This window comes from Natator depressus, chromosome 3 (assembly GCF_965152275.1).
Source record: "Natator depressus isolate rNatDep1 chromosome 3, rNatDep2.hap1, whole genome shotgun sequence".
Taxonomy (NCBI): Eukaryota; Metazoa; Chordata; order Testudines; family Cheloniidae; genus Natator; species Natator depressus.
The window spans coordinates 8,711,914-8,737,194 of NC_134236.1; the positions used below are offsets into that span (position 1 = coordinate 8,711,914).

A 25,281-nucleotide genomic window follows, 5' to 3' on the forward strand; every position below is an offset into this window, starting at 1 on the left:
CTTCCTTGCCTTCTGCTCTCCTTAGAATTGCGGTCAAGTCTGCCAGAAACCATTTGCATGCTATTTGTCCAATGACCATCTTCTGGTGCCTTCTAGTGACATGATCCAAAAGAGGTCCCCATGATCTGGGCCCCAACAAGGCTTTTTGAAATCTCCCAGAAGTCACTACTGCAGGGTGCTGGGCCTGGAGCTGTAGAACAGGAACCCAGAGAGCAGTAAAACCCCAGCTAAGTGGATACGAGGCAAAACTGCATCTGAAACAGCACGGGGTTAGTGTGAACATGCTGCACCTTCTGTGTTTACAGTGGTTCTGTTCCAGTGGTTCAATTCTCTAGGGCACACAGAGCCTAAAGGAAGTCCTGGACGTCCCTAAGCAGGACCAGGTGGTGGTGAGAAAGGAATCTTGAAAGGCAATTCTTTTCCTTCTCCTTTCTCCACACTCCCAGAAAAATAAAGGCAGTGACTCAAGTACAGGAAACATAGCCCAGCATGGCAAAAGTACTGCATAAGAACATAAGAATGGCCCTACTGGGTTCGACCAAAGATCCATCTAGCCCAGTATCCTGTCTTCCGACAGTGGCCAGTGGCAGGTGCCCCAGAGGGAATGAACAGAACAGGTAATCACCAAGTAGATTCATCCCCTGTCGCTCATTCCCAGCTTCTGGCAAACAGAGGCTAGGAACACCATTCCTGCCCATCCTGGCTAATGGCCATTGATGGACCTATCCTCCGTGAATTTATCTAGTTCTTTTTTAAACCCTGTTATGGTCTGGGATTATGGTAGTAGTAGGAATTCTCACTTCTTTAGGTGGTTATAACTCTCCTGTGTGCTGCACATGCAGGGCCAGCTTTACAGCTTATGCACCCTTAGGCACAGTATCTTCAGCGCCCTCCCTGCCTACAGCTGGCCTTCATGTTGCACATAGTTTTAGAGAGGTAAGGCATTCCTAGAACGTCGGTGCCCCTAGGAACGTGCCTGCTTTGCTTAATTGGAAATCCAGCCCTGTGCACATGTATGTTACATCCCATAGGATCTCTTTGTTACAGTTTTTGGGTAGTGAGTAGTCATGGTGTAGGCTGGTCTACTGCAGGGAGTAGTCATCCCTGTGCACATGAGCCTCATGTCTGACTGGCCCTGATCAGTAATACTCAGTAAGAATCCTTGCTCAGGCTAATGTTGGTGTTCACTTGATGGACCCAGAGGATGAAGGCCAGGTTCCCCATTTAGGGAAGAAGCAGCCCTAAACGACCCCAACTTCCCAGAAGCCGAAACCAGACCTTAGAGGTGCATGCCGTATCAACACGTGGAACGTATTAACACTGAACAGCACCATGTACAAGACAACTCATCTAAGAACTCACCAGTTACAAAACTGAACTCACTGACGTTGCAGAGACCCGTCTAGCACAAAGCACTCAAATTACCGTGGAAGAAACAACCTTCCTCCACTCAGATGGTCCACACCGAACTCAACGTGTGGCACTAATTATTCGACAACCTGTAGCACAAGCTTTAGTCACACAGAACACCATCTCTCCATGCTTGCGCTCTACTGAGCTCCAATATCGTCAAACACTTATCTGTCGCTGTGGCCTGTGCTCCAACAGAAGACTCATCACCTGAAGAAAAGGACAGACTCGACCACCAGCTAGTAGCAAAAATCCAGTCAACTCTCCCTCATGACATAGTTCTAGTGCTCAGAGATTTCAATCACGTGACTGGCTGCAATCAAACTGGTTATGAAACTGTGATAGGTTTACTTGGTTCATGTTCCGCAAATGACACCACCCACTGTTTGACACTGTGTGCGGCTGAGGGCGTGTCTGTTATGAGCTGTGTTATGGGTGCCTTAACAACCATCGCTGGACCTGGCTTGCAAACAGTGGACGTGCCATGAAGGAAACTGAGCATGTCCTCAACAGAAATCACTCTGCAGTGAAATCTCACCAGATCTTTGGCAGTGCAGAAGCAACCGCAACCACAGACCATAGACTAGTTGTGTCTCAGCTCTAAGTGCATTTTCTGAATCCTTGCAAACCAGACATCCACCTACTGTACAATGTCCAGCATACATCCAAAGATCCTGCTGAAGCTGTGAAATACACACAGGCCATTGAAGAGCACGTATATAACCTTGATACCCTCTCAGATGACACAGAGATCACCTGGAGTGGTATACATAATGCTGTATCACATGCTACTGCTGGAACAATCGGTTTCAGACAGTCATGCAGGAAACTGTGGCTTTCTGAAGAGGCCTTTGATATATTAGCGAAAAAGGAAGAAACACGTAAGTAGGAAAATGCCCAAGAACATAAATAGCTAAAAGATATTTTCCAGGCCATGTCAAAGTGTGACTGAGATCTCCATCACCTCCCTGACTGATGAAGCAAAGGACAGCCTAAAGTACAACAATCTGCATACTGCCTACAGAGCCATCATGAGCCTGGCTGGCAGCCATAAACAGCCTTCTAACATCCCCATCACAAAATCAGATGGGTCTCCCTGCTCATCGATGGACAAGGTCCTGCACAGACTGAAAACACATTACGAAAGAATGCAGGAACCACACACCTGCTGACTACAGTCCAGAGCTATGTGACCTGGCAAACCACAAGGCTGCAGACCCAGGGACAAACACTGATCCTCTGTCATCCGAGGAAGTACAAAAGGCCATCCGAATGTTATGGAACAGACATGCTTCTGGACCAGATGGCATTGCACCAGAGTTGCTCAAATGTGCCTTGGAACCAGTGCGCATCAGACAGCAACAACTGCTCTTAAAAGTGTGGGCATCAGGCCAAGTACTGGCAGAATGGAAAGACAGCATCATTGTGTACCTGTATAAAGGCAACGGATCTCGCACCAAGTGTGTCAACTACAGGCCAATCTCCCTGTTATCAGTTCCTGGAAAGGTCTTCACTCATGTTCTGTTTGGTAAGATGCAGCCACTCTTTAACTGACATCATTGTCCACAGCAACCAGGTTTCACTGGTGGGCAGCTGACTATGGATGCTGTCCTTACCTTCATGCTTCTGGCTGAGCTGCACCAAGAATTTAACCACTCGCTTCACACGGCATCTTTTGACATCGAAGTGGCTTTTGATTAGGTCAACAGGTCAGCACTTCGACTTGCATCGAAAGGAGGTGGCATTGCAGATGTTCTGCTAAATCTACTGAGCAATCTTCATGCTGGTACCAGTGCGAGGGTAAGCCCTGATTCATGGCTTTTGCCGCATTTCTACATAACCTCAGGTGTGCAGCAGGGATGCATTCTCATCCCAGCACTATTCTCTGAGCCTATCGACTGAATATTGTGACTTATCATTTCAGACACAGGAATGAAGATTGATCAAGAAACGTTCACCGACAAAGACTGCGACAACAACACTGCCCTGCTTGTGGAGACAACAGAGAATTTCAGCCCTGCCCTCCAAGACGCTACCTGCACTATGGGGTTGAGCGTCTAATTGCAAAACCCAAGGTCCAGAACTTCAGAACTGGGCTCCCAGAACCCCTTGTGCAGGTGAGGTCGAGTATCATGGAGAGCACTGACAAGTTCATCTACTAAGGCTCCAAGCAGAATACAAATTGGTCACCAGAAACCGGATGTTGCTCAGTGACTAGCTCTCCCTGCCTCCTGCATACCGTTCATGTCTCATTTATGGATTCAAAAACATCTTTGTGATGAGACAGAGTCCAATATATATCAAACCACCTGTACTGCCATATGGGTCAGAAACCCGAACCCTCTCACGGGCAGACCAGGAGCAGCTAGAGGTGTTCCATGAGCTGTGTGATTGCCATATTTTGAGCACAAAGAGGTCTGACTTTGTGCAAAATGTCAATGTCACAGATACGTGCGGCCTTCCTTCAAGTGCTCATCAAAAGTGGCATAGCATACTCTGTGGCCATCTCGCCAAGATGGACAAATAGACCCCAGCACACCAAGCTCTCAAACTCTCTATCAACACGCCAAGGGGTGCATGCTCTGATCCCATCTGTCGCCACCTGCCAGGCCACCCCAGAGATTTGTGGATTCACAGGATTGAGCCAGATGCAGGAACTTCACTATACAAAGCCCGATGTGTCGCCATCAACCATGGTCACTGTGGCTGGCACAATGGTCCTCAGTAAACTCTGTTTGATGATAATGACTTACAGTTAGATGCTGAAGTATTTATTAGCCCTTGACAATATAAGATGTTTAATGCTTCAAGAGGTAATGACCAAATGTTCTGCTAGAGTTATAAAATAAAGGCAACATTCAGGGAAGTTTGTGAGATTCTCAGCAGCCTCCCCTTCCCCTTGTTCTATATTTAAACTGTCAACTAGATTAAAATCGTCAGCCCAGGAATGAGAATTTTATTGACATGCTTCATAGGCGGTGTGGCTCTATAAAATAAACACATACAAAGCACACTGCCGGGTGGTACTGCGCAGACAGAGATTTTTATAGCACTGACCTGGGGGAGTTTGTATCTGAAATCAATCCCTGATATAAGAGAGATCCCAGAGGATACTGAGAGACAGATTTTACAAATGTCTGTACAAGGTGTGGGCAGAGAGTCAACCCATTTACTATTTTACACTCAAACTGAGGGGAAGAGAAGGGGAGTGTGTAAAATACCCAGAATTCTTTCACAGGAACATTCTACATGGGACTTGTGGTATAACATGGAATTAGTCACTCCCCACAACGCAGGGGTACTCATCCTGAAAACACCAAAGGCCTGATTCTCCACTGACCTGCATCTTGTGCAGTCATTTCTGCCAGTGCCCAGTGAGTGCAAAATGAGTGAAAAATGCTACCACATGAAAATGAGGCATTCTTCTTGACTTCACACTGGTCTACATGACTGTGCAAGGTCTAGGGCAATGGAAAATTGAGCCCTGAGGAACTTGACTCAAGTATGTTTGCAGGACTGGGCCTAATAACCACCTCATTCTGTTTCAACCTGCCTTTCATATAAAGCAAAATAAAAAAACAGAAATGATCCCCTTTCTGTTGTCAGTGACACAGCAGTCTCATGCTGCTCCTCTGGTTTATCAAGGCTGAGCCACCTTTTCCCATCATTTCACTCATCCACATGGAAAACATTAGGAATCCACCAAGATTCAGAAGACAATGCAGAGGAAATGGATACTTTGCTGGCAAAATGATCCACACAACAATTCCTGCATTTAATCACTTTCGGTTATCCAAAAATTCTCAGCCTGCCCATGAACTAAAAATCCAGTCATACATAGCCTGGATGATGCATGAAACCAGATCACAGAAATTCACGGATCTAGTCATAGCTAGGACTCCTGACAGACAAGGATATTTTCCAAGGCACAAATGGGAGCTCGGCACCCAGCTCCCACTGGACAACCTTCACCAACTGAATAACAATGGGAGAATAGTGCCTACACTGCCCCTCTGCCCACTGAAATCTTTTAGTATCTCTATGAGGAAAATATTTATAGAGCACAGCGCAGTCTGTAGTAACGCCTATCTCCCTTTTGCCCACATTCATTTGTTTGTTTCACCCACCTGTTAAATCTTGATTTTAACCCAGACTGTAAACTCCTTAGGGACTGTCTTTTTAAGACTAGATACGTGTAATGGGCTTCTGTTCCCTGACTGTGGCTTCTAGGTACTACCACAGTACAAATAATAAACAAAGTTTTAACAGGTTATAAAAGGTTTATTTTAATGTTTATTTTTTTAAAAAGTGATCAAAATGAAAGCAACTTTACAAGTAATTTTTTTTAAATCAAAAATAATGTTTGCAAATTATAATGATTTTGGACCACACAATAAACTTAATTTTATTAATTAAGTCAGGCTAGTAACAGCCACAATGAACAGGTTTCAAGAGGCAAGGACATTGTCCAGTTAAAATCCACTTTAAAAACAAAATAAAAAGTGTCCCAGCTACGCTGATTATTAAAACAGGAATAATGGTTAAAATCAAACGTACTTTTCACCATGTGCCCCATTTGCTCAATGACTGCAGTTCATTCAGATTAGACAAAGAACACGTAAGAACACTGACTAGACAATGCTGTCTTCTGGTCCTCTTGCACTAGCAAAATGCTGCAATGTTTGATTTGCAAACACTGGGGCCAAACCTGCACCCCAACTCCTCCCGCTGCTGAGCACCCCAAACTCCCATTGACTTCAAAAGACAACTGAGGATGCTCGGCAACTCATAGCCATCATGTTGCAGGATCAGGCCTCCAGTATGATTTACATTGTACTCTAGAGCCTGCTAATTGCCTTTTATAGAACAAATACATAGATCCCAATTCTGATTCCCCCTTAAATCAATGCAAATCATGAGTAACTCCAATAAAATCAATGCATTTAAACTGGAGAGATCAGAATCAGGTTGACAGTTGTACACTGAAGAGATTACAATCTAATTTTAGACATGACAACCTTTCATGTAGTTTGAATTAATTAATTTTAAATCCTTTAATTAATTAAAAACCTTTAAAGAAGTTTGAATTTACTTTATTTCCAGGAGCCATTTCCCCTTGCATTGCTTTTCATACAACGTTCTGTTGTTGGGTTTAGGTTTTTGTGTTTTGTTTTTTTACAAAACCTGTATGTTAGACTTAAACTACTGTTATTTATTTGCATGAAAGCAGTACTTCAAGGCCCCAATCTGGGATTGGGGCCCCTTTGTGCTAGGCACCATACACACTTAATGAGAGGACAGTTCCTGTCCCAACAAACTTACAGTGTAAGTGAATCAGACTGAAGTGATCACCTCCCTCCAGCTCTAACACCACAGTGAGCATCACCAAGTCACACTAATACCTGTTAGACCTAGGCCTAATACAAGGTTTTGCAAATTACTGAATAAGGGAATTTCACCCTGTGCAGAAGGCCAGCATGAGGCATATACAACATTTAAGTGCTATAGGCCATGTGCTGGCCCTCTGCACAAGGGTGACTGTCATCCTGCTCTAACTACAAGTCTCAAAGGCTCCATTCCTAGACTATCGCCATATATTGTAACTTAAACCACATGATATTAATGCCAAAGTCACAGCAAAGCCAGTTAAGGCTACAAAGCCTGTGGTGCTTGATGTTGCTCAATGCATACAGATGAAGGGTAAGGACCTAATTAACTTCTTCAATTAATAATGTTTCTTTTAACCTTAAACAGCAGAATTAGTAGTTAGACAACTTTTATTGCCCCACAAATCACTTTACAAAAGAAAATGTGCATTTCAGAGAAGATAGGAAGTTTAAGATTCTCTAGATTTAATATTGCAGGCAACAGACCTAATCATATCATCCTACATATAACACAGATCGTCTAGTTCATATGTGACAGGTTTCAGAGTAACAGCCGTGTTAATCTGTATTCGCAAAAAGAAAAGGAGGACTTGTGGCACCTTAGAGACTAACATAAATTGGTTAGTCTCTAAGGTGCCACAAGTACTCCTAGTTCATATGTGGTCTCTTCTAAGGACCTAATCCTGACAGATGCCCATTATCTAAAATTAACAATAACTTCAACATAGCTTGTGGGTGTTCAGCCCTGCTCAGGATCAGGCCCATATACAATATATGCAGGGACTTTGGCTACTTAGGAGAAAATGGCTTTTCTTATAGTTTTGCTTCTTTAAAGGTAACATCTCACAGGATTTTCCCTCGAGTCTCTTTTTTCCAGTGAAATGCCAAGAGAACCAATATAGGTTAAGAATTAAGGAACAACATTTAAAAATAATTTATAGCTTCTCTATTTTCTGAACATAGCGCTTCATAGTCAATGCACTGCTACAGTACTTTATTTACTGCAAGAGTATCATGTGTGAAATTCAAAATCCCAAGAGCAGTTGCATTCCAGCAGAGATATCCTCTAGGTATTTTGTTTACCTGGCTTATTAAACAGAACACATTACACTTGACTGGGATTACCATTGGTGACTAAAGCACGCAAACGCAAAACCATGATAAGAAATTGTCAGAGGTTATCAGGGCAGGTCTCTGGCGGGCAGGTGAGTGAATAAGGTGTCACTTATACTATGTTCTAGTTATAGTTTAATTTTTTTTAGGAGAGGAGTAAAAAATGGATCAGAGTTCCTAAACTGCACAGAGATGAAGTAACTGTTCTGAAGTATCTGGTACTGGTCACTGTTGAGAGACAGGATATTGGGCTAGGTGGTTCAGAGGTTTGATCCAGTCTGGTAATTCCCTACATAATGATCCAGAAAGTAGAACCTCACTATTCTCCAACTGCGAGTAACTCCCATTGGCACAAGGGATCTGCTTCTTAATGACAGGGAGAAACTGGTTGTGAAGCTTCGTGCTGCTGACCATGAGGCACTTGATTTCAGAACTGCTTCACTAAATATAAGAGTATTTGATTTCAGGAAAACAAATTGTATGGGACTGTGAAACCTAGGGCCAAATTTTTCCCAAGTGAGGAATACAGAATTTAGTCCAGGATTTAGAGATCATGATGCAACAGGAGAAGTATTAATCTACAGTCTGAATCATCCCCTCCTGGAGTAAAAACCAGGGTTTTACCCATGACTTCAGGGGAAAGAAATCTGCATGTAGATCCCATTGCTGAGTTTCTCCCTGACCATTCCATTGTGGAGGAGGAATTATCCCAACTCTCTTAAGGAAGAGATAGTGGCCATCCACAAACCTAGGAAATCAGTGATCACTGGAGGCCGGGGCAATCTGCCCAGACATCTCACTAGGCTTCCGTGCTAGTGCTGGCTCCTAGAAGCCTTTTCCTGGTCTCAGGATCTCTGCCTAGCTGCTGCCACTCCAGGGACCACTGGAAGAAGGGACATTCCTTTGAAGAGATTTAAAATTTTTATTAAAGCTAATGTTAAAATTATATAATACACAGGTTGAGAAAAGAGCATGTGTACATCTGGGTATAGTCCTTAGATTATCCACAAACACAAAGATTATTTTTAAAAGTCATATGATACATATAGTACATAATCAGAAATAACCCAAATTTAGGAGAATAAATTTACAAATACAGTTTAGATATTAGCATCCAAGTATTTGGGTACATCACTCATGAAAAGTTGTACAGAGATTTGGTTGAGGAAAGCAAAATATATCAATGAGTGAAGATTGTCCCTCAGTAATTGAGAATTAGAGTAGATTGTCCGTTTAGAAAATACAATCCATGAGGAAAGTATTTCAGTTACTTTCCCCACTTCGCTTCTCCTTAGCACTCCAGCTCATCCCTTCTGGTATTGCCGATGACCAGTGATGTGTCCTATGTAGATGTCCCTTGACCATCTGATGGCGACTAACACCCTCAGTTGACACATCAGCCAAGCGTAGCATTGACCGATTCCACATTCTCTCAGCACTCGCTCTTACTGGTGTCCCATGCACCCAAGGCTCCGACGATCAGCATGTGTGTCTGAACCTGGTAACCCCTAGCTCTCAAGGTTTCGGCCAGATGGGTGTATTTCCCCACCTTTCGAGCTCAGGTATTGTGGAAGGCCGGGGTCTTATTCTCGAAGGGCACGGTGACGTCTACCAGGATGATCTTTATCCAGTCCTCGTTGGTGATGACGAAGTCCGGTCGCAGTTGGCTGTCGATTCCAGGGTCTGCTGAATACACGGCAACCTTCCCTGCGGGCGGTGGGATGGTTCTGACCAGGCGATCTTGGATGGTGTTGTGTCGCAGCTGCCAGGCTCTGCAATGGGGCTTGCAGCTACAGAGGATGTGGGGTAGTGTCTTGTTAGCATAGCCACATTTCCTTCATCGCTTGTCCCAATTCCTGTGGCAGATGGCTCCGTTCAGTGGAATGCAGTTGAGCCAGGCCCTGTGGATGAACCTCCAGTTGGCACATCGGGTGACGCTGCCCCCGGGGAGGAATAGCCTAAACTAGGAAGGACTGGGGAGGGGGAGAGAGGGTGTGGGGAGGAGGGTGGAGGGCAAAACAATGTGTCTTCTCAGCCCTACCATCCTTCCCCATTCTCTGCTCCATTCCCATGAACAGACCCTGGACCTAGACCGCCCCCTCTGCAGGCTACAAAAGGTGAAGATAAGGCTGTGGAGATAGACAACCACCTTTTTTTAAAGAGGGGAGATCCAGGCTCTAAGAATCCCCTCTGCTTGCTGGTCTAAGGGATCCTGGTGGGGGAAGGAAAAACAGAGAACCTTCAGAAGAGATCATAATTAAGACAAAACATACATTCCTCTGAAAAAGAAAAATGCAAGAGATAAAGCAGTAGCCAAGATGGGCATCTGGAGGAACTGCTCAGAGAATTAAGGCAACGATCCTGGCAAAGCGTAGAAGTAACCAAGCAAGAATATTTAGAATAAGTTGACACTTGCAGGGGAAGTTACAGACAGACAATTCAAGACTAGGAGTTAATGCCGCTGGAGGGATTCAGGTATTTTTATCAGACTATCAGGAGAAAGGACTAATACTAGAAAGAGGAGGGAGATTAAATGAATGGCAATTCTAAGGATTTTAAAAGGCTGTTCCACACCTTGAACAAACTCATTCTTTAGTAAGACAACTAATGTAATGAAGTGGATAGGACTAGGATGCAATGACGAGATCGCTATTGATACAACAGACCAAGAATAATGGAAAACTGAATATATATGAGTGTATGGTCCAGATGTTAAAGCTCCCAGGATCTTACAATCATTTCCAAATAAGCTTACCAAACCATTGGCAATTGTTTTTTTTTTTAAAAGGCCTGAAGAAGTTGGCAGGTACCAGAGAGACTGCAAAAAAAAGGGAAATGTGATACCAGTTTCCACCTCCTCCCCCGCAAAAAAGGAAATGATAGGTCCTGACAATTAACATCCATCACTATTATTATTTCTTATTTGTACTGAGGTAGAACCTAGAGGCCCCAGTCAAGGATCAGAGCCCCATCATGTTGGGTGCTGTAAACACAATAATGAAAAGACAGTTCCTGCCCTCAGAAGCTTATAATCTAAGTATGTGGTGGCAGATGAGAGGTGAATACAACAAAGAGATGAGGGATAAGGTAAATCCATACATCTGACATTAATCTTTAGTGAAATATTTAGGACAAACTATGCCAGTGACAGGAGCATAATGAAACCATGAGCACCTCACACTTGAGTTTTATAAAGATGAAACCATTCTATAAAAATCTTGATCTTTTGGTACGTAATTACAAAATGACTGGATGAAAGAAATGCAGTGGATGAGAAATTTTTCTGTCTTAAAATCTTACTTGAAAAGATAATTTAGATCATTTTGAATATGAACGACATTACACGAACTGAAAAGTAGCTGACAGACCATAAAGGCAGGTAATTGACAAAAAGTAATATAGCAAGTTGTGGGAAGTGATCATCATGTTTGAGTAGGAAGTTACACAATACTAGATACTGCAGCAGGCGTATAAGGTGTGATCATCCTAAGCGAGGGAGCTAGGGCAGAAAATCCCTCTCAGAGATTCCCAAGGCACAAGGTAGCTCCTCATCACCCCTCAATCAGATGGCCCATAAAGAGACAGGAATTGTTCAGAGTGTAAGAAAGGAGAAATGGGCTTACATACTGTGTGTAAAAGAAAATCTAGGCTGACTTACTGACAATGAGATCTCTCAGGCTGTGGAATACCCTCCCAAAGGCAGGGGGGTGTGTCCCTCAGAGACAGATTGGACAAGACCAAATCATTCTGGGCTTGCTCTGAGCAGAAGGTGCTGGGAATTAAGTACATATTTTCCACCAACACTGGACGCCGAACGTTTATCCTGCTGTGTCACCTTTCACACAACAAGCGCTTTGGTTGAGTCACACTGTCTTGAAAATGTGGCTGTGTTAGGCTCAAACTGCAAAAATCTGACACCTCGCCAAAGAGTAAAGATCACATGGTTTGGATCTTTAAGTCAGAAGAGAGTGACATTTCTCCCTCCAGACACACACCATGCCAGAGAGGAACAGGGCTCTCAGGAAAGGATTGGGAGGTTTCCTCCACAGCCACAGACTTGGCATCCCAGCTTGGTGTTCTGTAGTCATTATCTACTTTGGATTCAAATTAACACCAAATAGCGATAGCCTGAGTAACAACCATTAGAATTTGTATTTCTGTGAATCTGAGTTTGTTTGGTATTTTCCCCATTTGTCATTAATAGTTGTAACAACATTGTGTTCTTATAACAGGACATCACATGACTACTGAGTTGACTGCAAACATCAAAGATATGAGAATGCTGCGTGACATGGAGACTAACATCAGAAAGCAGTTAGAACAACAGAAGAATAGAGGAGAAAGATGGTCTTGTGCTCAAGGCTCTGGACTGAGTCTCAGAAAATCTGGGTTTATTTCCTGGCTCTATAACAGATTCAGCGTGTGAACTTGAGCAAGTCACTTAAAGTCATACATATCCCAGCTTCATCAAGCTTGCACTCTAGTACAAAAACTTTACAGTGACCTTAGCAATATTCAGCAGAATAGCTTTCCAGATTCATGGAATGTGCAACATGTGCTGATCTGTTGACATAATTAATACAAAAGCATAGGAGGTTAGTGGTTTTTGTTAGAGTCTGACAAAGATGGGGTATGTATTGCTTTTGGCTATCTGCTGAGGACGGAAATGAAAGCCACACAGAGTGCTGAGGCAGGTTATCAGCAATGCTACAGGCAATGCAAATGTGCGCAAGTCTCTCCCTTAAGTTCTTATTTCCTGGCTTTTTAGGTTGTGGATGTGTAAGGTGTGTCCTGCTGCAACCTTAACCGTCACTAACCATAGGTTTTGTTTGCTAATAATAATAAATGTATCCTCAAAGGCTACTCAGACCAGGTAGAAATTGGACAGAAAGTGACCACAGCAGAGTGGATATTGACTGGCAACCATCATTTAGAAAGAAACCTTAAGGAGGAAAGCACTCTACCCAATCTTCAGGCCCAGCACGAGGCTCCAGAATGCAGAATTTCATGAACAAAAGAGTCTGCACCTACAAGTTCATTAGCCCCGGTGTGAAATGAGTTTGGTGGGTCTCAGTCTAGTTCATAAGGGATAAATGTTCACACTGCAAAAAAATTCATAAAAATGGTCACTAACTGAAAACAATCTCAGCCCAGTCCATTAGGGCTAAGGCCTAGTGTTCTAGTACGTCACTGGGAGCTAGGAAGTCTAACAGAGTGCTAATCCCTGTTCTGCCACTGGCTTCTGGTGTAAACTTGGACAGTCTCTCTGTGCCTCAGTTTCCTTACCTGTAGAGTGCATATAATATTTGCTCCCAGTATTCTTGTGCTGTTTAATTTTAAGATCTTTAATAAACATACACAGAACCATGCAAATGTTATCATCACTGTTACTACAAAATGAACCATGGAGCCTAAATTCCTCTCTTGTCCCTGACAGAGTCTCCCCCAACTCAGACTGAAGATGCTTCAGCAGGGCAGCTTCTGAAAGCTCACACCATTATTGGTTTTGCCGAACCTGCTCAGTGGATGGAAGCAGTCAGTCCAGGGCTGTCAATCTCCCACCTTTCACCAATGCTAGATTCACTGCATAGATGGCCCAACGAAGAATCAGGCCCTGTTGGTTTAGATGCTGTACAAACACAGTGCTGCAAAGAGCTTACAGTCTAAACATATGACGAGACAGCAGGTGAAAAACAGAGGGAGGACGCTGACAGCACAATGATCACATCTGGTACAATAGTGAATATTTATAAGAGAAGATAATTACTAGTCGACCACACTACAAAAACATCCACAGATCAGTCAAGTTTTATAGGCAGCACTGTAACAGAAATACTATTATTAAAGATCTGCAAACTGAACCTAACACTACCATACCACACCACACACAGGAGGGCAGAGGGTTCATTCTTATGATCTCCCTTCTGCCATGAGAACCCCTTTGTCTGCATGGACAGCCTGAGAGTTCATAGTTGCCTATGTAGGATTTATAAGTGGTATGAGACACGGTCACGGTAGCCATGGAATAAACTCCTTTATTTTGAAGACCATGGAATAAATTGACTGGGGCTACCAGGTACTAACTAAATAATCGGCATACCAAATACTGTGGACGCAGAACAGGGGGATGCACCTGCTGAACTAATGAACACAGAAGTAACTCTGGTTCTAAACACTGATCTCCACAGAGCACTAATGATGTACTGCAGCACAGCAGGTGCAGAAGAAAGCAAACAGCAAAAAAGCAAATACAGTAGGGGGAAAAAGGTGGTCCCCCTTGAATATTCTTTGCTGTAGATTTACTTGTAATACTTGTTAGGAGGGTTTTCAAGGACAATCCTCTGTGGTGATGATAGAGTTTGCAGATCCTGATCAAAAGTTCAATACTATTTGATTTATGCTATTAAGATGCTGCATTTAAACTACCACTTTGAAAAGAAATTAAGCACCCTATCAATGGAGGGGTGTTTGGGGCAAATGATTGGGTGACAGTCTTAAAATGGACACAGTCAAGGTTGGTAGGTCTAAAAGGGAAAAAATACCCTCTCTCTGACAATAGATACACCAGCACCAGGGATTTCCCCACCCCTCTCCTTCCAGACTCTTTCCCGTTATTTGTTTTGTAACACAAAGGCTAGTGCCTTCACACAAGGAACTTATTTATTTAAAATTCGGAAAAAAATATCCTTCCAAAAACCAAGACACACATCCCAGCACAGCGGAGCTGCATCCTGTCTTAGAGCAAAGAGTCAGTCTCTCTTTATTTGGCTCCGGGGTGACCTCACCTGGAACAATGTGTTCAGTCCTAGGCATCTCACTGCCAGAAAGATATCGATAAATTGAAGGGAGTTCAGAAAGAGCAATAAAATCACCGGGGTTGGATTTGTGACGGAAAATTAAATAGGCTGAATCTGTATACAGTAGTGTGGGTAAGTGAGGCTATGAGAACAATGAGCAAACATTTGAAGGTTGTAAACACCAAGGAGGTAGAAGAATTGTAAACTGTGTGTTTGAAGGTAGGAGGGGGAAGAGAATATAATGAGAGGTGAAGAGATGAAATTAAAAAAGGGAAAAATCAGAGTGAATTGGGAAACTGAGTCCATTAGCCTGTGGGAACAGTGTCCCAGGGGAATAATGGAGGCCCCACCACTTGAGAATTAGTAGCAGTATTCTGCAAATAGGACCTAGAAGCCTCAGTGATGGGCCAAGGCTCCACTGTTTTAAGCACTGTACAAATATGTAGCAAAAAGGCGGCCCTGTCCCAAAGAGCTTACAATCTACGTAGGCAACTAAATAATAATAGATAGCATTTATCTTTCATGTTGTGTGTTCAAAATATTGCACAGATATTAATCCTTACAACACCTGTTGGGGTAGGTGAGTAAATATGTTACCCATTTTTCAGATGAGGAAACTGCGGCATGTAAAAGTAAAGTGACTTACTCAAGGCCACAGAGTGAGTCAGCTACACGGCCTGGATTAGAACTCAGCAATTCCTGATTTTCTACCCTGTGCTCATTCCTACAGACCTCGCTGCCTTCACTGACCTTTTTAAAGTAATATGGACAAAGCACTACAAAATGTACCATTTCAACTGTACAGCAAGCAGGGCCTTATCGCCATAAAGTCATCTCTTTCTCCCCTCCCAGTTGATTTGCGAAACAAAGACTGATTAAATCTCAGAAGCAGGACCTTCTTGGATGTACATCCTGCCTCTCTAGGTCAGCTTTTAAGGATTACTCTCTCAATGGACTATTAACACCTTATCTAGCAAGCTGGTTTAAAGAGAAGTGGCATAGATCTGTGTAATGGACCTATGGTGGAGGCAGCACCTTGGATGGGTTGATCTACATTTGGTAAGTGCATCAGTACTATCCAGGTTATTTCATGGGTCCATCAACATGACGTTTGGGAGCCTTCCTGCAAAGCACTTAGAAATGTGACTAGCATCTATCATGTGGCCCCACGTTCATCCAACAAAAATCTCCCCACCACCAAACTCATTATGGGACAAGTTTCCCAAATTCTTAGGAAACTCCAAACTTCTGAATCTATCCCTGCTCCCCTGCCTCTAGGCATGCCCACAATAGCAAGCCTATTAAAAATATGTTCAACAAGACACCTGGATTCAATTATTTTTCCCTTTTCACTCCAATGTTACGTGTGGCCCAAATGACTGCAGTGAGCTTTTGTTCTCGTCCCTGTCTAAGGGACTTTGCTAAAGCACTATCGAAGGCCTGAAAAGCAAAATTCACACCGTTGCACTAACTCAAAATCTAAAAACTTTTGTGGGACAGATGAGTGCTGAAAAATTAACTTTCTGGACCCTTCCTCTGCTGCATTTATTGCTGTCTTGGCAGATGAATTTCAGGTTGTTGCCACAGCCGCAAACGGCTTGTTCTGCCAACTGTACATTACTAACATTGGAATGTGTCCAAACCTAGGAATCTTTTCTAAAAGCATTTGCTTCATACTTTAAATAACAGCCGCCAGGCGTGCTGGGGGATGGGGAGGGAGGGATTAGCTGATCTATGTGATGCATTTACAAGATTTCCTGCCTCCTTTTGGTTCTTCCACCATTTTGTGGGACAAAAAGAAGTAAGATCCTGCAGAGAGAGAGAGAGACAAAGATGATTTTGGGGAGGAAAAGCTGAGGAGATGTGACCTCTAAATCTTCAGGAGAAACAAACTCTTCAAGGCTGACAGTGGGGGAAACTTCCACTAGTGAGTGAACACTTGGCAAGAAGCGGCTGAATTGTAGATTGTTTCCATTCATTATGAGCTTACACCTGCTGGCTCCCATAACTTCACAATTTGCAGAGAACTCTGATAAGTGCCCAGCACTCAACACAGGCTTTCATTTAGGAATTTTCTAACAGAATTTAAAGGGATTTTGGTCCCCTACTACTTCATTTAAATTCCCTCCGCCTCTGCTGCTCTGTTTGCACGTTCAGTGTAACATTTCTCCTTTTCCTATCAATTATGTTCCCCATTGGGCAGATTATTTTAGTTTGCTATTTTGTTTTTTAAATTAAGCATTGCAACAATAAAAATGGATTATCATATATATATTTCCCCATGTTAGTATTGTGCTGTCCACCAAAAATGTCAACAGTTATGTGGCCCAGTGCCAAGAACCCTGCCCTACTCTGGTCATTGCTAGAAAACAAGTTAAATTCCACAGGTGGGCTCCCTAACAGACAACCAACTGGATGCTCAGATGAGCTTTTAGGTGTATGTGTGGTTTTTTTTAAAGCTTGCCTTGCCCACATGCAATCACTATATATATAGAGAGAGAGAGAAAGAGAGAGAGAGAGAGAGAGGTGTATGTAACATAAGGCAAGCTTTACATAAGTAAGTGCCCATTTGAACACCTGCATGTGGGATTCGGATTTGTAATTCTTGTGTTGGGGAACACCTGTTGCAGTGCATTAAGAGTAGCAGCACAGGAATGAAGAGCGCACAACAAACTCACACACATTCTCACACATGTAGGTGTTGTAAAACTAATGAATTCCTTATCATCACATCACTGCCAAGTGGGTACACTCCACTTAAAGTCTTGACACCACAAATATACAGCTTTCCATTCAAGAGAGTGCGCCCGCGAGTGGCTCTTAACCCATTAGGCTGCCCAGCGATAACAGATGGATGTTCCTAGATTTCATCTGTCCAACACATTGCAACACACTGAGCTGCTGACTTGACTTGACCACACAATGAAGTCCTTGCCTCATCTTGATGTAAAATGCTCCACTATTTCTGGATAAGCCTCAAGTCTTACTCCCATCTCTAACCCTATGGCATTAAGCATGCTCTTTGCTGCTGTTGCCTAGCTGGGCACCGAGGGCTGTACCTGTGAAAGTTTTCACTGTGCTTCTGAGTGCTGTCGTAGGCCACATTAGATGCACTCCCAAGATGTATGTGACCCTTTTCCTCAGACAGAGCTTTGGCTTCCCTTGCTCTCAACAGATCATAATGCAAGTCCTCTGGCTTTGCAGTAGATGCTCTGCCATTCACAATGTTTTCCGAAGCAAAACCAGAACCTAAGCAATCAGCTGACACTAAGTGATTCTCGACTGGGGCTACATGGAAATAAAGACGAGGGGAGAACAGAAAGGAGATAAGGAAACAAACAACATGTGTGTAACGTTCGGTACAAATGCAAGTATTGAAAAAGCTTCTCGTGACCCCAGCGCAAATGTACTGACATTTCAACATCTCTCCATCACCTTCTCAGGCTAAATGCCTCTGCAGTGAAATGCTAGCTAAGAAAACGCAGAGGTGAAATTTCATTTCTTCAGCAGTGCAGTGCAGTACCAAATAAGCCGGTAATACAGAACAAAGTTCAAGGAACAATATTTTTAAGTAGCACTTATCCTAGTTAATGTTCAGCCCTGCTGTGCAATGTCAAGAAAACTAATGAATACTGAAGTGCCAGTAACTAAGAACCTCTTAAGTACCTACCCACTATGAAATTCTTTTCAGATTTCAGCCGTAACCTGAATGAAATCTGAAAACAGTTTCCCTGTTTCTTCGCGACAACAGTACGGCTAAGTAACACACACAACACTTAATCAGAGATGACTGTTTCACAACAGCCCCCTCTCCCCCTTTTTAACTCTATGGAGTCTGCGTTCTGCATTTCCATTCCTAAAATAATAGTGTGTGAGGAGGATCCATGCCAATGACTCCTGCACATACAACCTAAAACGGTGTACTCAATGAAGAACTAAATAGGATTGAAGTTAGCGCACACATACACAAGCCAAGTACTGTGTTTATGAAATCTTCAACATCTGTTACAAGGCAACAATATTTAATTCTGAAAATGTCCAGCATGAATTTTGGCAAAAGGAATTGGCTGAAGCTTGGGCAAGCCTGTCTTGCCTCCGTTACTAATGGGTGAAATTCACCCCAAGGACTATGTGATGGCTGCCCCAACCAGGTATCTCCAGAGCTAAAAGCATGAGCTGCTACAGAGTGAGCACAGCTGGGGGTTGTAACCACTCATATCCTCTGCAGACTGGCACAGAAGGGGACCTATAACACATACTTACTTAAAAAGAAAAAAGAAAAGGAGTACTTGTGGCACCTTAGAGACTAACCAGTTTATTTGAGCATGAGCTTTCGTGAGCTACAGCTCACTTCACGAAAGCTCATGCTCAAATAAACTGGTTAGTCTCTAAGGTGCCACAAGTACTCCTTTTCTTTTTTCTTTTTACGAATACAGACTAACACGGCTGTTACTCTGAAACCTGACATACTTACTTGTGGGTTCTACATGCAGCACTTAATCCTGGTTTCCTAAGACCTTTGGATTTACGTGGTGCATATGGTTTGGGCTTGATCTGCACAGGGGTGAACTTCAACCCCAAAAGGAATACTTCAAGTGACTTTCATCTGAGGGTCCCAAAGTGCTTTTCAAACAATAAATTTAGCCTCACAAAGGTGAAGGATGGGAGAATTATCCCTGTCAATACAACGGCTTCAAATGAGGGAGAGGCGGGTCTTTTTCAGACAGAAATGATTCTTCTCTTAATTTTGTTTATGGTGCCCAGACACATCAGTGATGGATGGATAGGTAATGTTTAGATTCATTGTGCAGATGGGGAACCATGTAAGATGAAGTTAAATTAATCGCTCAAGGTCACACAGTGCAACTGTGTGGCAAAGCTGGGCAGAAAACCCAGATCTCCTGATGCCCAGTCCTATTCCTGTAACAACTAAACCACTGCCCCACATCCCCAGACCTTCAGCACTGCAGAACTCCTTGGGATGCTAAGCAAAGCTTTCATTTATTGACAAACTGATATAGAAACATCCCCTTTTTTTCTTTAAAGGCCTCCTGATGCCATGTGGAAAGCTTGGAGAAAGCATTCTATTCAGAGAGCATTCTGAATGTCTCCTTCCTCTTTCTAAATAACTAGGGACAATGGCACAAAAGTTGGTCTTTAAAGAATTCATTGTTTCTGATGCTTTCTCCTTGCTTAAAGTCACATAGAAGAGAAGCCTGGTCTAGCAATACAAGCACAAGACTAAGAGCCAGGAAAAATTTCTAAAATCTAATACCAGCTCCTAAAGCCACGCCCTCCTCAACCTCTCATCCTACCCATCTTTAAAATGGGTTTAATGCATATGTACCTACCTTACAGTGACATCAGAGATTCATTAGTTAACAAGCTTGATCCTGGAAACTTCACTTTTAAGAGCAGTCCTGTTCAAATTAATGGGAATGCTCATAGGAGGAAGGATGACCCCTGTGAATTAGAACTGGGCTCAGTGCTGGTAAAGCACTTCCAGGATAAACCAGATAAATGCTCAGCATTAGAGTGTGCAGACTTACAGTGCTTAACCGATCACTCTGGAAATGAGGACATCATCACAAACAGAATATTATGACTTCAAGTAACCATCTGCAGAAACAAATGATACTTTCTTTCATGGAAATGCCTTACAAGTGGGAGAAGAAAAACTATATAAAAGAGAATTGTCTCTATGTCATGGTTATTGTTTGTAACTTAATCAATACTGCCGATGCAAACAGAGCATGGTCTTTCTATCAGGCTCACAGCCCCAGAGTTCAAGCCTTACCTTGTTCCAACCTCTTCATCTGCTGGATTTGGTCGACCGTCTTTTTTAGAATCTTGCATTTGTCTGGCTTGACACTCAGGGTGTCGATGTCGCCAATGTTTGCCGACAGCAGCTCCGCCAGCTCCTCTAAGTATTTATTCTCTTGCTCCCGGCGTCGCTTTTCATTGCTGTGACAAAACAAAACTCCAGGTTAATGACTTTCCCACTGCTTCCCCCAAACAGGCATGTGTGTGTCTATCAGGCACCCAGAAACTTCTCTGCTTAGAGACAGGACGAAGCTGCAATCTGAATGTCTGCAAAATGCAGGACGATTTGGTTCAGGCCCTTGCCTATTTTTATGCAGAATGAGTCACAGAACGAAAGCCCAGGAAGACACGCACAATGCAGACTCAATACGTTCCTCAAAGATGATATCTTTTTAGAAACCAACATTCAGGACTCCTTGCTTATTTCAGAAAGTGAACGATAAACCTGCAGTGCCACTTACCTTGCCAAAGCCAGCATTCAAGCTGGTGCAAAACAGTCCTAACGTCACACACAAAGGATCAACAAAGTCCACTGAAGAGTCACATTTTATTTTTAGTTGACTTCAGTGGCAGGACTGGGATGAAAAGCAGTATTGCTGTTGGTATCATCCCAACAAATGCCAACAGCAGCTCTCCTCCTTGAGGTCAGAGCCAAATGAAAGGGCCAAATACTTCCCCCATGAACTCTTTCCCTATGGCAAAATTCAGAGGTGTGGACAAACTGCCAACAGCTGAGCTGTAACTTAGCTCTCATGAGAGTCCCTCTAGAGACTATAACATATTTCTGTGCCAAAGACACTGCGAACAGGAAAAGAGTGCAATGAACTGCTCTGTGACACACACACGCCCCCCTCTCTATCACTAACCTCATTTTTTTTTTTGCTGATACAGACTAACATGGCTACCACTCTGAAAACTCTACTGAGTGGAATCAGAACTGCTCAAATGTGCATCATAGGCCTTATACTCTTAACAGCTAATGGAGATTCTCTTATAGAGACGAGTAAGTAAAAATGTACATATACACACTATTTGCTAAATAAAAGTTTTTATAAAAACAGTCAAATTACCTTCTTTGCAACCTTCAGAAGGACACAGAATAATAAATGATTTCAGAAAATATCGTCTAAAAATGGATTATTCTCAATAATTAACAAGCTGATGTGAGATGAGTGGTAGGTCACAAACAGGCCACAATTTTGAAACTGAGCTAGAACAGTTTCCAGATCATAAGGTAAATGCTACAAGGTACATTCATCGGATGGAAAGAGACAGGGAAAATTAAAAGGAATATGTTGGGGACTGAAAATTCTCTGAGCATGCAGTCAAGTTCTGTCCAGCCAGTGCAGGAGGTTGTGCAGAGGACCAAGCTAAAGGCTGCAAAAAGTGATCAGTTCCATCTTCTGTATGTGGTAGTCCAGAGGTGGGCAAACTTTTTGGCCCGAGGGCCACATCGGGGTTGCAAAACGGTATGGAGGGCTGGGTAGGGAAGGCTGTGCCTCCGCAAACAGCCTGGCCCCTGCCCCCTATCCACCCCTCCCACTTCCCGCCCCCTGTCTGCCCCCCTCAGAACCCCCGAACCATCCAACCCCCCTGCTCCTTGTCCCCTGACCGCCCACTCCCAGGACCCCCCACCCCTAACCGCCCCCCCCCAGGGCCCCACCCCCTATCCAACCCCCTCCTCCTTCTCCCTGTCCCCTGACTGTCCCAACCCCTATCCACACCCCCGCCCCCGACAGGCCCCCTGGGACCCCCAACCCATCCAACCCCCCACACACTCCTTGTCCCCTGACCGCCCCCTCCTGGGACCCCCGTCCCTATCTGTCTCCCCAGGACCCCACCCCCTATCCAACCCCCCTGGCTCCCTGTCTCCTGACTGCCCCCCGAACCTCCACCCCATCCAACTGTCCCCTGACTGCCCCCCAGGACCTCCTGCCCCTTATCTAACCCCCCCCCCCCCACCATGCCGCTCAGAGCAGCAGGACAGGCTTATTGGAAAGCCTGGGAGGTGGGCGGGCGCAAGCCACGCTCCCTGTGTGGCAGCGTAGCTGCAGGGGAGGGGGGAGAGCAGGGGAGGGGCCAGGGACTAGCCTCCAGGGCCAGGAGCTCAGGGGTCGGACAGGACAGTCCAGCGGGCCGGGTGTGGCCCACGGGACATAGTTTGCCCACCTCTGTCGTAGTCACTCTGTAAAAGTGGACACATACAAAATGCTTACGACCAGGCTCCTTAGAGATTATTCCATCCCCAAATATCCAGCCAACTACACACCCATATACCCACAGGAAACTCTATGCACACACTGCACAGATGTTCCGGGGTTTACAGAGTTGTTCCTTTTTCTTATTCATTTCGAACAATATTATTAATTTTTTCTGCTAGCCCTGTCGGGTGTACACTCTCCTCTGTCCTCTTCACTGTGGCTTGGACTCTCTGTAAACAACTAACAATTGCACACACTCCTAGATGGACCATCATGCCCCCTCACCGTTCTGGAACTCTGGCTCCTCCCTGGTGCCTCCATTAGGCTGAGGTTCACCTTCCTACACCTTGTTGTCCTTTCTCCTTCCCCAAACTGCTGCACATAGGGTTGAGAAGCCAGAGAGTTAACTTTCTGATCAGCTGATACAGCAGATCAGGAGCCAGGTGGTCTCCCAGAAGAATCTGTATTTTGAAAAATAATCAACTACCTGACTATGGGCAACTCCACAGTGTGGAGAAAAGGAACAACATTTCTGGTCTGGTTTGCCAAATCTGTGTAGCTTAGATTCCTGTTAAGTGACAGGTAACAAGTGACTGCTAGGCCTTTTCAGGGAGACAGGCAGCACTGTCCAATAACTTTTACAGGATCAGATAATGATTGGCTGCTAACTCAGGAGTGTGTACAGTTACATTCATTCTCCCATCAGGCAGCTGACAATGAAGTGGTTGGTAGTTGTATCATACCCAAGCAAATAGTTAAATGTTAATGTGAACAGGCCAGTGGCAAGTTTGAGTTCCACCTTCTGCAAAATTGTTGGGTCTGTCCAGGCTATCATCTTATCCTCTTTTTGTAATTGGTATCAGTGAAATCTGAAGTAACTTTTGTGCTCTAGGAAGTGACCCACTTACATCAAGGGAAGGACTAAACTATACCCAATTACATTAGCTCCAGGGATCTAATGCACTTGGCAGGGGCCTAGAGGTATGTGAAAGAGAACATCTATCTGAAAAGTGTGATCTCCCCACCCCCACTCCCATATGCATTTCAAAGGAAATGTTACTCAACATATTAACATACATACACTCCACAGAGCATGCTGTAAAGAGGCCAATAAAATTTTCTGGTGAGATACCAAAGAGAAATATGAGGCACAATGCCAAAGGTCTGAGATTTCATAAGTTAAAAGGTAAAAGTCTGAATGAAAGAAAAACAAAAACAAAAAAGAAAAAGAAAGAAAAACTGCAATCAATCTCTGTTTGCAAAAGCAACTAAAGCAAATCTAGTGGATCACTTTATAAGCAAGTCACAGAAACACCCCACATACCACACTGAGCCATGCAGATGAATACAGAGCAGCAACCAACTCCACTGCAGTGAGTCATTTTGCAAAACATTCAGACTCACACACAGGTAGGTCCTCTTTGCTTATTAAAGGGCAGGTAAATGTCTCAATAGAGTCGAATAGGTATTTCAGTTAAGGTCAAATTAATTTCCTCCCCTCTCTGTGAATCAAAAGGGAAAAAGAAGAAAAGCTACTTGTTGTGGGTGAACTCATTTGGTGAAAAAAAAACTTAATGCCACTGTTGCTGTGGCAACTTTCAAGTTGTGGGAGGGAGAATAGGCCGATTTTCCCTACATAAAAGCATCAGGAGAATATTATAGCAGTGGGCTGTTCTTTATGACTCTGGAGTATCATCACAGTAACTAGAAAAGGAGGACTTGTGGCACCTTAGAGACTAACAAATTTATCTGAGCATAAGCTTTCGTGAGCTACAGCTCACTTCAGGACGAAAGCTTATGCTCAAATAAATTTGTTAGTCTCTAAGGTGCCACAAGTCCTCCTTTTCTTTTTGCGAATACCGACTAACATGGCTGCTACTCTGAAACCTGTCACAGTAACTGTGAAACCGTCCATGCTTTTACACAGGAATTCTGAAATTCAAGTAGCTCTGTAGCATGCTACCTACTCCAGCCTTTGAACAAGATGTGGAACAGGAAGTTGTCTCTGCCAGTCACCGGTGGAAGTTAAAACATCTCATTAGCACTTTCTGAAGAGAGTAGGATATAGCACCGGGGCACTGGCCAACATTCCCTCTCCTAGGGAAACACATTCCAGTGTCCCAATCTGTGAGAAAGCTCCTAATGGCTGCCACGTTTGCATACAGGTATCCCAGTTAGCACTTTGCAAAGTGCTTTTCGATACCTTATGTATAGGGGTCTACTTAAATCACAGAGAAATCACACAAATTTTGCAGGTTGGTCATGGCACAAATAGCAAATTTTGCAGATGTGTTACACATCTGTGAAATTTTCTATTTATGCCGTGACCAACCCATAGGAAATGTGTGATTTCTCCGCAGCGTTTCTCAAACTAGGGGTCCGGACCCAAAAGGGGGTCGCAAGCCTATTAGGGTGTTGCAGTAATGCCACCCTTACTTCTGCGCTGTTGCTGGTGGCAGCACTGCCTGCAGCTGGGAGGCGGGAGAGCAGCGGCTGCTGCCTAGGTGCCCAGCTCTCAAGGCAGCACCGCTGCCAGCAGCAGCACAGAAG

At 43.8% G+C, this 25,281-nt stretch overlaps 1 protein-coding gene across 7 annotated transcripts in view; it reads right to left on the reverse strand.

Annotated features, from left to right (window-relative positions):
- The window catches only part of NCOA1 (nuclear receptor coactivator 1), a 345,055-nt gene that overhangs the window by 106,959 nt on the left and 212,815 nt on the right, over nucleotides 1-25,281 (reverse strand). For all 7 annotated transcript variants that reach the window (XM_074947374.1, XM_074947373.1, XM_074947370.1 and 4 more), the window contains one exon: nucleotides 20,505-20,671. In XM_074947374.1, coding sequence (XP_074803475.1) covers nucleotides 20,505-20,671 — 167 coding nt within the window. The remainder of the gene's footprint in view (nucleotides 1-20,504; nucleotides 20,672-25,281) is intronic.